The sequence below is a fragment of the Xiphophorus maculatus genome, chromosome 19 (assembly GCF_002775205.1).
Source record: "Xiphophorus maculatus strain JP 163 A chromosome 19, X_maculatus-5.0-male, whole genome shotgun sequence".
NCBI lineage: Eukaryota > Metazoa > Chordata > Actinopteri > Cyprinodontiformes > Poeciliidae > Xiphophorus > Xiphophorus maculatus.
This window is the reverse complement of record NC_036461.1, coordinates 26,628,473-26,645,357: the sequence shown is the minus strand read 5'-3', so window position 1 is coordinate 26,645,357 and position 16,885 is coordinate 26,628,473. Positions and strand designations below refer to the sequence as shown.

Genomic DNA, 16,885 nt, shown 5'->3' with positions numbered 1-16,885 from the left:
AGTGAGTAATATATTAAATATTTATAGGATTAGCCAGGAGAATATATCCATTTTTGGGGAGGTGGGTTATGATAGTCTGTCGGAACAGACTCCCAACCCCAGAAGTGTCAAATTTGCAAATTATTTGACCTTATTGACAACATCAAGAAGTTATCTTAAATATTGATTACAAAGTGATCTGAGGCAGAAACAGAGACGGTGAGGCAAAAACTCCATGAAGGTGGAGGTCAAAGTCCAAACCATGAATTCCTCCCATCTTTTGTGTTTTTTACAATCAATGATATAATTTTGCTTCCTGTCACCCATTGTAAGCAAAAGTATACAACAAATGGTGGGAACTCTATTTCAAGGAAACCGTGTGCACCTCAGTGAAGTACGAGAGTTTGTATGACCAAACCTTGACGTCCTGAATAACCTGGAAAAGGAGAAGTTTTATGATTTCACAATTTAAAACAAAAAACATGCAGTTTTTAAAATTCAACAGATGGTGACCCTGGCATGACTGCGAGAAAAAAAATTCGACCCAGCATGATTGTGAGTCCAGGAAAGTTGAGGGAAACAACCTTTGAGTCAAATTACTCCTTTTAGTAAGAAAGGGAAACCTGAAGCAACCTTGAGCCAGCTGACCGACCCTGAAATGAAAGTGCTGCGGTATCACAGTATACACAGAAACAAAGATTGCTTAATGAAGACATTGTATCAGAAAACCGACATTATTCAACTGGAACATCTCGAGCATTCGGTTTCTTTGCCATGCATTTGAGAAAAACGCGTGGTGGCCTGCTTTTGGCTGGCTGACTATCGGTGTGGGTCAGCCTGGCATTCATAGACCCGTTTCTCCTTTGTGCCTTCTAAATTTGGACCCTCGATTAGTCCCTTGCTCCTATCCAAGCACGGCTGAATGAGCCCATTTGAAATGGTAATTCAGCCACATCTGGAAACGTTTATTTACGTTAGACCAGCGGTCTCTAATCAACAAAATACCAGCAGAACTCCCAAGGCCACGCAAATGTGAACCTGCTAGGTATTCAAAGGGGTTTGGGAGAGTGGGGGGTTAGGCTCAACAATTGGTTCAAGTTGTGACCCGATCAGTTCCTGCCACAGCCAGATGAGTCAATGAGACCATTTCGAATGCTATGTGGGACCTGGAAATCTAATAATTGATTGCTTTTTTCTTTTCTTTTCTTTTCAGTGTGCAGCTTGGAACCGCGTTCACAATTCATCCTTGATGTCGCGTCCTTGTTTCAGGGCAATCAGAGTCTTAACCAGCTGTAAGGTTTAAGATTGAACACCCCTAGAGGACGTATACCCAGATTTAAGCCGCCTAAATACTGATTCGGCCGAGTATTGTTTAGTCAGCTTGCACGAGATTTGGTTTCACTTTCAGAGTGACACAGACGAGGAAAAAGCCTGGAACGGAGGTGAGGGATGTCTTTAGTGTATAGTGGCTCCATTTAGGAGAACCACCAGGAGACAATCTACCTGTTTATATATGCACGCCTCAGACAGATGTTGAATAATTCATGCACAGAGGCGGACAACATGCAGCTGTATTTAGGTTATGGGGGTTGAGGGGGGCGGGGGGTGCATGGGCTCTTTCTCTGCTAGAATATGCACGGCCCAAATTATAGGCATTACTTTGCAAGGAGAGAAAAAGTAGGCCACTTTGCATAAAGGATCTAACAGAGATGGAAAATAAAATGGGAAAGATGGAGCTGAAGGAAGGTTCGGTTAAAGTTGGATGACGGGAGTAGTCATTAGGAATGTTTTTTTTTTTGCTTATGGAAAGATGCACAATACCATATAAGCTACTTTATTTTTTTTTCAAACAAGGTAAAATGTACCAGTCTTCTAATATATTTTTTTTTAAAAACTGTCATTTCCCCCATTTGAGAATGCAAATGAAATTGCTGCAAACAGTTTCTCTGAATCAATTCTCATCTTGCTGAGAGTGAATTGATCTTCGCTGGAGATCATTCTGCGCAAGACAGCTTGTCAACACATGTTAGAAACAGCATGGCGCACCCTGTGGAAGCGGCGTGTAACAATGCACTTACAGCTTCATCCACCTCCCTGTGGAGGTGGGGGGCTGGGGGCAAACTACAGAAAGATGCTGCTTCTGCTCAAGAATCTGTTCACTGCAGGTGCAGACAGTGCTGGATTTTGCTATGGGCCACTTGGCTCTCTGCCCTGGGCAGCATGGTGTAAGGAGAGGTGCAAAAATGTTTGTACCTTGAAGGACTTTTTTGTTTGTTTGTTTTATTTTTTCTGTAAATGTCTTTGAAGTTAAAATACCTCCAATCATTTAGATCAGACAAAAACGAAAATTTGTCAGCCCACCTCAAGAAAGATGTGCATTTTGCTTCATTTTTCTGTGGATAGCCAGTTCATGATCCTCCTCATCTCCTTGATTTTTTGTGTGTGTGTTTTTCTAGTGATATTTTGCCACCTACAGGCATGGCATAGTTACTGCAACATTTTTTGTCTTTTTTTTTTTTTTTTTTTTTGTAGGACATTTCTAGTAATGACAGACTTTTTTTTAAAAAAAGAACAAAGACAAACAAAATCTTGGAAATGATTTTTTTGATTTTTCTCTCTACAAGGCCTGCACACCTAGAAGTTGTGTAACTAACCATTGATCTGTTCTCATTTTCACGTGTGAGAGAAACGTTTTTTTGGGCGGGGGTAGACCAACAAGATCGGCTCCAGTCCCGAGGACCATGTCTTTCTGGTTGCACATATGGTTGCGTGTGGAGGGGGAAGAAGGAGCGCCGCAGTTCGCTGATACCTGTCAGGAGGTTTGCAGCTCTCGAGTTTTAAATTCGGCACTCTGTCTGGTTGCCATTTGGGCCCTAATGGACTCTAATGAAAAATGACTCCACTGTTGCGGCGATCCTTCAGAAGGTCTTCTCCTTCTTCCTCCTCTCTCAAGCAGATCCCCGGGTGTAGCAGCAGCAAATGTGACTGGCATCTGAATTTTGAAATGATGTCCATTTCAAAAACGACAAATGTCAGTTGTTAATGAAAAGTTTTTTTTTTGTTTTTTTTTTTTAAAAAAAAGAAACATAAAGGAATGTCACTGTTTTTAACTGTTAGTTTATGAACATTTTTTGTCTTTCTGTTGTGTCTTTTTAGTTTGTAATTATATTGTAGCAATTAATGATAATAGAGCTCTTTGATTGGACGCCCCATGTAGCTGCATTGTTCGTTTGTGCCTCAGGCCGGATCTGGATAAGATTTGGTACCCTCTATAGTGAGATTCAGCATAAGTTTCCATTTGAGCGCTAATGCCACTCATTTAAAGAACAAAAAAAAACCCAACAACAACACGTAATTATGGCGCATTTTACGTTAATTAACTTTTAATGAGTGTTTAATGACTTCTACGCGCTCTCCGTTGTGTATCGCTAGGGCGCAGTGAGTCAGCCGGCCCCTGGTCCCCAGAGGAAGCGCGGGCCACAAGCCCCGCCCGCTCTGAAAGAGAAGCGAGCGCTGGATGGAGAGAGAAAGAGAGGAAGGGGAAGGGGGAGGATAGAGATGGAGCGGGTTACTTTACACCAAATCAGGGTTTCAGTGAGTAACACTGCCGCCATAGGTGGAGGTTGCAGAGAAGCATGCAAGGATTAAAGCTGTGACTGAACCCGACGGGCTCCCCGCTCGCACCTGGTCCTCGCCGTGACGCACAGGTTACCGGAGTCACGTCGGAGCGGAGCCGGCGGCGGCGGAGGGATCAACCAAGTTTGGGATGCAGTGAGAGAGTCTGAGAGAGGATGCTCGCGCCTCGCAGTTCTTATTGCGCTTTAAATTTGGACGGAAAATAAGGTCGCCCGCGTGGGATGCGGAAGGGTCAGATTTTGTCTGGCGTGCGTCAGCCTTAGACAGCTCTAGAAATATGCGCGGATTTTGTCTTGTTCGCGCCGAGCAGCGAGGAGATCACCGATAGAATCCCAAATCCGTGGATGAATTTTGGAGAAGGACCTGGAAGAGGGAGGAGGGCGTGGGGGGATCTGATCCAATGTGGCGCATCCACCGCTCTTGACTGCGCGTAATGGGGAGAAAAGTTTTTTCGGACGCGCTCGCAAATAACATGTGAATCCCGCTCCTTCTGAACGCAGCCGACGAAGTTTCCGAGTGAATTTCAAACCATCCATTATGACTTGAAACACCCTCGGGGTGATCGGGACTCCAATCAAACCAGTTAGCGATCCCCGCACCGCCAAAGACGCGCAGACGGACGTTCATGATCTAGACAAGAGAGGAATTCTGCAGCAGCGGCAGCCACGCAGTGAAACCAGCCCGATCCGCTTTATCAGAGAGAGGTTCCGTTCGGATGGCTGTGATGCTGTACCAGCTTGGCCAGAGGTGTGTGATGGAGCTGGTACTGCTGACCGTCCTGTCCTGGGTCTCCGTGTGGGCGGAGGAGAAGATCATATTTGACAGACACGCTGTTTACTGGAACAGCTCCAACCCCAAGTGAGTTTTCCTTAAAGTTTGGCCTTGAGGTATGTGTGTGTGTGTGTGTGTGTCAGAGAGAGACAGAGAGAGAAGAAGGGGTGTGTGTTTGTGTTTTAAGGACTGCCTGTCTGCCAAGCATGCCTCTCAAAATAAAACCTTACCAGTGGGCAACAGTTCCTTGAAATATGGAAGGAACTGCAGTTTCCCACTGCTTGACATGTTCTGTCTGACCTCTTCTGTTTGTTTACCTTTAATGTTTTTTTTTGTTGTTGTTTTTTTTTACTAGTCTCCGTTGTGTTTTGGCTGAAAATGCAATATTGATGTTTTTTTTTGCACACACACAGACACTGGATGTTTTGTGTAGCACAAGGGGCATCTTTTATTTTAAACAATGAGGGCATGCTGCCTCCTCTTCTCATCACTGTCTGGAGATTTACTCTCTCTTTCTGTCGCTCTCTCCCACACACACACATGCACACACACATGCAGAAAGCTTTAACCTCTTCTCAACTGGTTTCAGGGTCTGCACGTTCATGCATTACACACACAAACCATGCAAACGCTCACAGTTTGCTCGCTCTCTTTCTCTCCAGCTTTCTCATTGACATGGCGCAGGAGTACACTCAGTCCATCTGACTAATGCTTTGTGACAGCCTCTTTTTCTCCTTTTCTATCACCCTGTCTTCTTTCTGTACCTGTTTTGTACCTTCCTCCCTCTCCCAGTCAGGTAAATAAACAGTAGGCATGTGCCAGTTATCGGTATCAAGGTTTGCCGAAGGTCTATTTTTCTTAGAAAGTTGTGATGTGAAAATTTTCCCGTCATGGCTCGCCGTCTCTGAAATGGAAGCAAAAGTTCTGTCGTGGTCAGAGTTTTTTTTTCCCCAGCTTCCCTCACATGTCGAGCAAACGTGTAAAGTAAGCTAACTGCTCAATATGTTTGACAAATTTTGCATGAGAAGGAAAAATTGTCTCACTCCCTCCCCAAAAAGTTTAGTTTAGTGCAATTTTTGCATATTCATGGCAATATTTGCCTGACGTATCAAATATGACACGGAAGGAAATTTTGGATGATTGGATGAGAATGTGTTTTTTTTTTCCCTTTTCGAAAACTTAAAAACTAATAAAGAGAACCTTTTTCAGAATGTTATTTCTTTCTTTCTTTCTTTTTTTTTTTTTTTTTTTACAAAAAAGCTAGCATCCTGCTTCTCCAGCTTAAAGCACTTCCCCTACTCCCACCTGTTTCTGTGCACTGACAGTCAGCTGGCTGAAAAAAGGCAGCCCCGCCACCAGCCACCAGTTTCACGCTGATTACAAGAAAAACGAAGCACATTCAATGGGAACCGGCACGTGATTATTGTGGTGTAAATTTTAAGGCATGCAAAATATACCATATTATTTTGGAAAAGTGCAATAATTATTACTATATTAATAAAAAAAAAACCTCAATGTATCAAAAATGGTAAAAAAAAAAAAAACCCTGTATCAATACCATTTTTACCTGTTAAGTTTTAATATCGGCGAAACTTTTGTATCAAACTCAGAATGACAGTAAGCCCATGTAATAGCGTTATTATAACCATAATAATTAATATGTTATTGCATATTATAGCAGCCACATCAAATATTATTGTAAGTGTAAAAGCAGTTGGATTGGATCTTTATTGTGTAACTCTAGGTGGTATTTTTACTCAAGGTTATCATGCCGTGAGAATCTCACACCCGCCTATGCCTCATAAACAGTGAAAGCGTTCCCTTCCTCTTTCTCTCTTTCTCATGACTGAGTTAGTCTAAACCTAAACGGCCCTGACTCTCCGTGCATCACCCAAACACACCCCGCGCCAACACCGGCCCGTCTCTGAATGCATCACGGTTCCACAGAAGGCTCCTCAAATATTTAATAGGCAAGGGGAAACATTTTCTCCTTTTCCCAGAGTCTCTTTCTGTCATTCCATTTGTCTGTCTGCGCTCCCACTCTTCTGCTATACACACACGCTCGCGCACAAGCCAACACACACCGAAACACCTACGCACCGCGAGCGTCACAGGCTACATTTAAGCTATATAGGAGGTTGCTGGGGGCGCTGTTATTCCATCAGGGACTACGGAGAAGCAGAAGCAAGAAAACGGGGGTACATCAAAAATGCATTGGTGCTAAAGCAGTGAGCCTAGGCTTTGTAGCGGCGGAGAGGTTCATCTCCCCACCCCTCCGCTAGGCCTTGGCACTGTCACCGCTCATGCTTTGCCTTTCTCTGCATTTACACACATACACACACACACACACACACACACAGATCCACAGTGCTGCTCCTGTGATGGTCATCCACTTCCATGTATTTCAGATTCCTTTGAATTAAAGTCACTTGCAAGGTTTTATTGGCAAGGTTTGCCTTTGTTTTTTATCATTATAACTGTACTAAAAAGTAAATTACTCATATTAAACTCTGTAAGATGTGCAGTAATTTCTACAACTACAATAATGAGCCATTTTTATTCAAAGGAAATAAAACTTTTTCCCTTGATAAACTTTAACTGGGTCATTAGGAGATGAACGTACATTAATATAAGCCGTCTTGATGACGGTGGAGCCAGCTTCCCTGTCCTTGTAGAGGGAACAAAAAGCCTCCAGACAGCATGATGCTGTCATTACCATGTTTCAAGGTGAGGACGGTTGTTAAGAGTCACATACAGCGTTGTCTCATCTGACCAGTTCACCTTCCTCTTCTTCCACATGTTTGCTGCAGCCTAACGAGAAGCACACTAATGGAAGCACTTGCCAGAGAGAGTGAAGAGCCTCAGAGTGTAGAAAAATGAATAGCTGTGTGAATTAGTTGATGAGAAATTGTGCATTGTGTTTTTCTTTGTGCGTCCAAAATGTCCTTTCAGACTCCAAAGCAGCTCAAGAGCTCCTTTCCTAGAAGATCACAAGCACAGACTTGGAACTTGTAGTCCAGTTAACTCCTAAGGATTTAGCATGCTGCAGCTTTCCGATTTTGAGAGCACATGCTGCTTCTAGTTTTAATTGGCTTTCTTTGTATCTGTAGTTCAAAAGATTAATATTTTAGAAGCCCTAACAGGGATAAGGTCTTGAACTTTATTTATTTATTTAGTTTTTGGAAGGCTGATCTACAACGATTGCTTTTGTCCTTAATGGGATATTCCATTATGTCTTGTCCCTGATTAGATACATCGAAAAATAAATTAAAGGTTCACTGTCCCACCGTCCACACACTTTGTAAACAAAGTCTCTACTGAACATGTCGTAGATGTTATCGCATTCAGAGAAAAGTTGAACATTTTTCATTGAAGGTCCGGGATGTTGCATCCATAGATGGCATCCGGACAAGGGAGAAACTAGCAGGCACTTCCTTCTTAAATGTGTAATGCCCCAACTGAATTTATTTTCAAGAACATTTCAATGTAATATCAAATACAAACTTATAGTTTATACACAAAAAACTCTCAAGGATTTGCTTAAACCATTTTACATTTTGTCGCATTTCAATTTGTGTGACTTTCACAAGGACAAACAGGCAATTTCTAAAAGCTTAGCAATGTACCCTTTTACTCTGATACTCCTAAATAAAACTCAGTCACTAAACAGAGTCCCCCGCTTTTGATTTATCCCCAGTAAAAACGTGTTCTGTGAAGGCCTGAGAGGTTTGTTGGAGAACATTAGTGAGCAAACAGCATCATGAAGACCAAGGAACGCAGCAGAGAAAGGTCAGGAAGAAACATCATTAAATCTCAAGCTTTGAACATGTTCAATCCATCATCTCAATGTGGAAAAAACGTGGTTCAAATGCGTCATTACCACAACTGACGGGGCAGGAAAAGGGAGCATTAATTGGTGAAGTTGCCAAGCGGATGATGAGGAGCAGCAGAGACCCAGAGCTCAGGTGAAAGAATCACTGGACAGCTTTTATAGCAAACTCCACAAATCTGTCATTTATGGAAGAGTGGCAGGAAGAAAAGTCCCGAGAATCAGTTTCTCACGAACCATTTAGGAGACACAACAAAGATGTGGAATGAGGTGGTCTGGTCCGGAGGGACCAACACTGAGGTTTGTGGCCTACAAAGATATGGGTCTTGGAAAAAATACCTGCATCTCAGTGTGAAGAAACCATTTCTAAGATGAAACGGTGGTGGCAGCATAGATACTTTCACAGAAGGCTCTAGTTTCAGAACTGTTTTCCTCTCAAACCAAGGCGTCTTGTATTGCGTACTGTCACGAAATTAAGCTTCAGCTAAAAGGTGCTTTAAACTTCTTGACAATTTACAATTTAATGTACCAACAAAGTGAGATATTTCAATTGTTTTATGATTAAACCAAATTAACCTAGTTCACAGAAGACATCGACCAACTTTCTCTCTTGTTAGAAAGTAAAAACAAGCATTTGAGGAGTCACTTATAATACCTTTTTTCCCTGTGCAAAGTTTTTGTTTGTCTTAAGTCTTGGAGGACCACATCTTCTGTTTAATCCCATCATTTCTAAGCAATAGGATTAGCGCTCTTGTGTTTTCCTACTTTCCTTCCATGCAGATTTTTCTCAGCCCCTTCAATTAATGCGTGTCCACTTCCTCTCTGTTTACTCCAGCCTCTCTTGCCCTACTTTTCTCCTCGGTGCGTCTGCAGCATTAATAACCATCAACTCTATAAAATCTGTTAATTGTTTTTTTTTTTGTTTTTTTTAAAACCTTTTAGCTAATTGTATGTCAATTACGTTTATTCGGGAACGCATTGATCTCAATAAGATTAACCTGAATAAGTCGGGATAAATAAATAACTTCACTTGATGTTCTTTCTTGAGTGTGTGTGTTGTGTGTTGTGTGTGTGCGGTGGGGAGGGGGTGCTCAACTACAAATTGCTCCAACTCTTTTTTTTTTTTTTTTCCCCCCAATCCCTGACTCTCAGTGGGTCCTATCTCTTTCGAGGTCTCGCTGGAAAAGAGAAAATGCATGAGATAATCTAATTCAAACAGCTCCGGCCACTTTTGGTCACAGTGGGGGGAGGGCAGCACCCTCCAACACACACCATGCGTTGTCCATCTTCCTGTTGCGGTGTGATACGGAGTGCTGCGCAGTAACATAGTGGCATAACGTTATTAACATAACATTATCACAACAATGCTGCAATGTTGGAGCACGATCTGGAAATCTCTCAGACCCGCATAGAAGAGGGTTTTTTTTTTTCTTTCTTCCTTCTGCCAACATGCAGGCGGGAATAAATGTGGAACACACACATACATGCAGTCGGATTTAGGTCAGTCACAACCATTATGAATGTCTATTGAATACAAGGTTATGCAGGCTCCATTTTTCTATCTGGGTGCTGTTGCACACTTGTGTATGGACACATGTCTGTTCATTTTCCAGAAAAAAAAAAAAAAAAGTCCTCGTCAGTTTTCGCTTCTATAGCCGGCGCACACAAACATAGAGGCTGCCTTGTTTGGCTCCCAGGCCCATATTATAAAGCCTGCAGGTGAGGGGCTTTGTTCACCCCAAGCAGCTAATGTGCTCAGAGCAATAGGCTCTCATCCACACACACACACACACACACACACACCCGCACACACACACACACACAAATACATGGGCCGAACCGTCTAGAAGGAGCACCTTATCTAATCCCGGGGTTTATCCTTCAAAAGACTTTCTTTTCCTTTTCTCCTTTGTTCCTCCTCCTCTCCTCATCTCTCCGCGTCTTTGAGGAACTCCATGTCAGTGAGAAGCGCTGATGGTGGATGACACTTTCCTTCTACGGGACACAATCCATCTCCTCGGAGATGTTCACACACATACACCCAAACACGTGCACCCACGCAGCCTTTGAAGAGGAAGTGTTTTATGCGACGAGCAGTTTTTTTCTTTAAGTTATTTTTTTCTGCATGTAGAAAGTTTCCACACATGTCTGAATTGGTTGATTCCCACCTCCATGTCCTGTCCTTCTGCTTCAGCCCGGGATGCAGTACTTCCCAGAAAATATTCACACTTCTGCATTTTTCTCCATGTTTTTTAATTGTTGGACTTTTCTAAAAACACATCTGAGTATTACAGATGCATAGATTTTTCTATATTTAGCTTATTTGCCCAGTTCCCGCTGCAAAAAATATGCTCGCAGCATGATGTTGCCACCACCGTGCTTCACAGTAGGGATTGTGTTAGCCGAGCGTTCAGAAGTGCCCGTCTGTCTCGCCAATCATTCTAGCATAGTCGCCACGTCTCGACGGACACTTTGCCATAAAGCTTCAACTAGTGGAGTTTGTTGGCAATAGTTGAACTTCTGACAAATTCAGCTGAAACTTGCACATATGTAGGAATCTGACCAGAAGGTGGTTTAAAGGTTGTATAATTTCCCCTTTGTATTGAGCAATTTGAACTGATTTTCACAAATGCTTATCTCGGCAAAATCTGTCCATGAAAAGACTTTCCCTTTACGTTCATTGCTTGGTTTCTGCTCTGGTCTGCACTGTCAAAAAGGGATGCACGACTTTTGGTTGATAATCGATATGCCGTTATACTAAAACGATGCCAATTTCCTATACCTGCTACGGAAACTATATGGCTTTCTCTACTGTGGAATTAAAATACTGCATTATCTTTGCCAATTTAGCCTGCTACCAAATGCAAAGGCCAAAAAGGAGGCTGAAAATTATGTTTAATGTCAAATTTATTCATGACATCTGACAGCACTCAAAGTGCAAATTTGCTGTGCTGCAGGCATCATTGTCACTGGTTTGTGATATAAAATCAACGCCTTTTCTATCGGTGAGTTATTTTGAAAAAATGGCCGATGTCCGATATTGAAATTTACAGCAAATATCGGCCGATACCATGCCGATAATTTGGTGCATTCCTACTGTCAAATGTAAGACTGTATTGACGGCATACTTGCTGAAGAATCTCAAGGACTTTGAGCGGAAACCAAATTCACTGGAACTCAATTTTCAACATCATACTACAGGATTACTTATGCACCTGTTATGTTTAAATCTTTAGATTTTTTTTAGAATTTATAAAAATAAAAAAAGTCTGAAAACAAGTTTTCCTGCTTTTACGGTAGGTTGCTTTGTGCATTTTTTCCCCCCCATTGAGGAGACTACACTTAGACTAGCTAAAGCAGGCATTCTGGTGGCGCTGGATGTGTGGTCAGTCATTACTCCACCACCAGCCAGCCCACACACACATCCGGACACCCACACACCACAAGGATTTGCATCCAATTTACATTTAGACGTGTACTCTCTCCTGCTCAGTTACTGACAGTTTGTCAGACTAAAGCTTGCCCCTGGGTTAAATCCATCTTCTGCCGCCTCGATCGCCACTACCCACTCTACCTTCCTTTACCTCCATTTTTCTTTTATTTACCCCCTCCTTCTCTTTACTTCTGTGCCTATCCAGCTTTCATCTTTACGGTCTCTCTCATCTCCCGCTGTCTTGGATCACGACTCCTCTCCCTCCTGGCCCTCCATCGCTCATACTATTGGGATGTTTTTTTTTTTTTTTTACATCTAACTTCGCATTGCCCTGCAATGTCCACATTGCCTCAGGCGGACTGACACAAAGCAGCGCTACATCAGGTTACATGTTTCAGCCGTGACCCACATTGGGCTTTATCCGCACGGCCGTGCGCGTGTTTGCTTAAGATGACAGGGCTCTGCTGCGGTTTATGTTGAAAGACGCCAGTGTCAAGAGTTAATGCAGTATCCATATCCCCTCGGCTCTAGCTAAACTGATACTTAGAGTAATTAACATTGAGGCTTCCACCTTTGCAAATGATTTCTCCGAACTCAGCAGGGAGAGACGCGGTTACATAACGGGTTCTAGTCTGGCGGATCTTAGTCATCAGCACATTCAACGCGCTGATTGGCAGGAGGAGGTCATCTTAATATGCGGGGGCCATTAAGAGTGGAGTAGTAGGTCTGCTGATTTTTATTTTTTAATGCGCCGTCCAAGCGGTGGGACATTTCAGCATCAATTTGTGATTTTATTTTATTTATTTTTTTGGTATCGAGCTTACTGAATGAAAACCAAATCTGGCAGCGCTCTCGGCAGAGGTTACGGCTTCCTAACGATGTTTTTGTGAACTCGTTCATTCGAGAATGTTGAAACTCCATAAATGGAGATAATCAGGCTTGACAACTCATAGCAGGGTTTTTAGAAACCAAAAATAGTTCTCATTAACGACACAAAACCTATGAGAGCTTTTGGGGCCTCATGTGCAACACTTTAAGAACCTTGCTGCAGCTTTGCACGTGTGAATACTAAGTGTTATGTGTCCTGGAGCTGTGGATGGGAATATAACATTTAATAATTTAAGACAAACGAAGGAGGTAAACTCAGTGTGATGTTAACAGGACCTTGCAAAAGTATTTTCAAACTTTCATATTTTCTTCCAGAATCGTCTAGTTATTAGCTCAATGCATCTTCCTACCAAACACGAGTAACTTCCCTGCTGAGTATTTCAACAGCACAGTGCTGCTTCTGCCGTGTTTCATAGTGGAGACGAAGCGTAGATGGGGATCTCTTTCGCATATGGTCTCCAAATAAATGGCAATAATTTAATATTGCAGGATTAATAAAGTTTTTGTCTAACAATGTCAAAGATTCTTTATCCATCCTGGTTTATAAATCCAATATGGCTGTCACAAGAATAGAAGTTTGAGATTGCTGGAGCAATTGCTTGTTTGTGTTTTCAGTGTTTTCATGCCCATTAAATCATTCCCATCGTATTGTCCACCATTTTTTAGTCGACTTTAACACCATCTACTGGTCTGTCATGGGAAATACAGCATTTGTTTTTCTTAATGCGCACATAATTTTTTTTTCCCCAAGGACAAAATTTTTTTTTTTACTCATTACAAATTGTCTAGAGTATAGTTGACCTTCAGTGACTTTTGTTGCTCGTGGAACATGGAAGATTCATAGAGGAAGCTATTTGGTTGTATTTCTCTGAATATTGTTTTAGAAGTGGAAATCACTCAATATCGTTGCCAATCTTCCCAGGAGCGATTCTCTGAAAAGTTCATCACCAAGGTCAGACCACAGAAAACTCAGAGGAACCGCATAAAACCCAAGAGCTGCATTTGAGACACTATTGACCTTAATTTGAATATTAAATATTGATTTTCTGCCAAGAACAACATAAAGACGAGAGCAAAACTTTCTTTTTACCGATCATAGAAAGGCCATAAGAAAAGCTGTTTGAATGTACTTTTAACGACAATCATGACTGAAGTGAAATCCAAAACTTTTTTTCTGTCTTATTATGCCTTAAGACTTAAAAAGGATAGTTTATAAATGCTAAATTGAAATTTGGTCTAAAGATTATAAGCAGCTAAAATCTCACCTGACGCAGATAATCCTTTGTTGTACTTTCTTAATATGATCCAGATCATTTTTTAGCGGAGGTTGAAATTACCAGGTAGTTCGGAGACTGGGAGTGAGGAGGTTAAGACTAGAGCAGACTTGTACTGTCTCAAGTCCAGTCTCACGAAAGACGTAGTTTATTCAAACACTGTTTTCTGAACCTCTATGCTATCATAGAACATTAATTTACACATATGGCAATGATTATTCTAGCAAGTGGTACAATGTGAATAAGCTTCTTGTGGAGGAGTGTCAAGATACGGTCCAACAAACCTGAATAAGTTGGTTGAATTGCCTCTGCAGCTTGGAGTCAAAGTGCTACAAGTTTCTCCCAGAAACCAAATTATTTGATTCTGGTGTTCTGAAGCAGAGATATTTGACATTTTCAGGGCACCGGCCCATTAAGACTGAAGTTTGAGACCTGAATCCAGAAATACTATAGTGTTTTTAAGTGAAAGTTACTTACATACCACATTTAGTGCACACTGGCAGACCGTTGGCGGCGCACCGCTTTCTACTTGCGTTTCCCATGTCTCTAATCATCGACCTCCTCGTAAGAAACTGCATAACGTGATAATGGCTAAAAGGTTCCTGGCATGGCTTTTTTTTGATAAACTGCTTTGATATTTTTGAGATGACAGTTGGTTAAAGATGGTAGAAGCTCAGCTTGGTTTCAACTCTTCCCAGTCTGGCCAACCTCGGCTAAAGAGTTGGTAGCAAGAGTTATTAAGACACCAACTACAGAAAAGACATGGCCTGGTTGTAAACTTTTAACAGAACCCCACTTCAACACTCCGGACGTTTCGCTTTAAGGCCCTTTCTTGACGCCCTGCTACGTGAAACTTCTTCTTCTTCTTGGATTTACTGGTATGGAGTGTGGTTCGTAATGGTCTATCTACTTATATATACATATATATAAATAAACTACTACTACCATTACTACTAATAATAATAATAATAAATAAAATAGGCTACTTCTTCTTCTTCTCTCTGTTTAGCCTGGTTAAACACAGGTGTGGCTGATCACGGTAACGATGAATGCATCCATGCCGGTGTTCTGGAGCCAGGCTCGGCTCGGCGTTCAAGCTGGCTTGCCAAGCAACATCGTTAAAATGATTAATTGCGCCTGTGCTTTCCCCACAGCGGCAGAGCCGGAGAGTTTGCGGGAAAGCAAACTGTTATATGTCAAGTGTCGAGCTGCTAAGAGCGGAGAAGGCCTGTTTATTACTGGTTTTATACCACGTGAGAGTTGTGTTTAATTACTGCTCGGTTTCGTTTTGTTGCGCTTCTGCCTGAGTTGAAACATTTTGTTAATTACTTTCAGATGTGAAATAGCGTAACGGGAGGAGGTAGGGGGGGTTTATGCGTGGTGCCTTGCGAAAAATATTCCCACCTTGTAAAATGTTCCGAATGCAGAACTCTAGGGCTCCCCATTGGAATTTTAGGGGATATCACAACACAAAAGTGGTGCGTATTTGTGCAGTGGAAGGAAGAGATTGACACAAGCTTTTTTGAGTTTCATATGTATTTTCTAAACAGATGCATTTCTGAAAGTTGACGAATATGTGCCATTTCTTCTTTTCAAAATAGTTTGAAGCTGCAGGTTTAGGATTGATCGAACACCCTCCTTCCATCTCAATCTTCCCATCAACTCTGACCAGGGTTGACCTGCTGAACAAATGTATTCCCACAGCATGATTCTTTTACCACCCCTGGTGTGTTCAAGTTGATGCAATTTCTCCTCTCTAAAAAGTATTTTCAAAAAAACAAATTTCTTTTGGTCTCATCATCTGACAAGAGCGCTTTCATCCACATTTTTCCATTGTCATCTGCACGGCTTGTGCCAAACTCTTAACAGGACTTCTTGTGACCCCCTCTTACAAACACAGAAGGACCTAAGGTCTGCATAGTGCACAACTCTGAATCTCTCAAGCTCCTCCATACTTACAGTGGTCCACAAGCTCTCCTGGCATGTACTGTTGTTTTAGGTGCCGGGTCAGTTCTTTCATACTTTTTCCACTTTCATTTGATGGATTCAATAGCACTGTGTGAGATTTTCAATGACCTGGATGCTCTTTCTTTAACCCAGCCCTTCTTTGGACCTCCTTTCTGCTCTGTTCTTTGGTTTTCATGATGCTGCTTGTTCACTAATGTACTCTACCAAACTTTGATGCTTTCACAAAACAGCTTGTCTCCTAGCTACTGTGATTATATTACTCACAGGTAGAAGTGACTTATGATTGCAATTTGCTGCACTGGATCTTCATTTATAAAGTCCTGAGTAGAAACGCACCCCATTTCGCAGATTTTCTGTTTTTTAATGAACGTCATGTCATTTCTTTCCCCCCTTCAAAGCACTAATATTAGTTTATGTTGGTCTGTCACTCAAAAATCTATACTTTTTCTGACATTGAAAACACAATAGCTGCAAAATGATTAAAGTCTTCCTTGGTAATAACTCATCCACTGGTTAATCTTAGCTCCGATTAAATCCTCAAACTGTAATGTAAAGAATAACAAAAATATATTCCTCAAGTGGTGCCACCTTTCCCTAACATCAGAATTAAAGATTTTACTTCAGAGTGAAGGTTGTGACTTGGAATGCTAATACTTGTCTTAGAAATTATCTCGTTTTCAGAGCAGGTTTACCGCTAAATATCTTCCCCCTCAGGGCAAATGAAATCAGACCTTGCCAATGCATTTCTCACAGAAAATGCATTGGAAAAGTGTAGGTGTGTGTGTGTGTGTGTGTGGATGGAAGCTCTCTCTCTCTTTCTCTCTCTCTCTTTTTTTTTTCAGGTTTTCTATCCTGCCTCAGAGTTTCTGAGCTTGCTGGAAAAATATCATCTTTTGATCTGCCAGCCGAAGTGGAGTTGATCTGTTTAGTATGTCACCTGCACGCTGAGGAATCTGTGATGAGACGTATAATGTTTACTTAACTTCCCTCAGCGTTTGATTGTTAGCGCAGCCGAGACGGAGCGAGCCAAACGCGCGGGGATGTTATGCTTCTTCGGCTGCTCTCCTCCGCTAATGAGGTTTGCTGATGATAATCGCCATGGAGATG

At 41.9% G+C, this 16,885-nt stretch overlaps 1 protein-coding gene across 2 annotated transcripts in view; it reads left to right on the top strand.

Annotated features, from left to right (window-relative positions):
* Nucleotides 1-2,579: 2,579 nt before the first annotated feature.
* Nucleotides 2,580-16,885, top strand: part of LOC102231931 (ephrin-A2-like) — a 111,662-nt gene continuing 97,356 nt past the window's right edge. The window contains exon 1 of one of the 2 annotated variants that reach the window (XM_005799253.2): nucleotides 2,580-4,473. In XM_005799253.2, the coding sequence (XP_005799310.1) occupies nucleotides 4,331-4,473 (143 nt within the window). In that variant the 5' untranslated portion in view covers nucleotides 2,580-4,330. The remainder of the gene's footprint in view (nucleotides 4,474-16,885) is intronic. The other variant, XM_023353148.1, reaches the window with a different exon arrangement.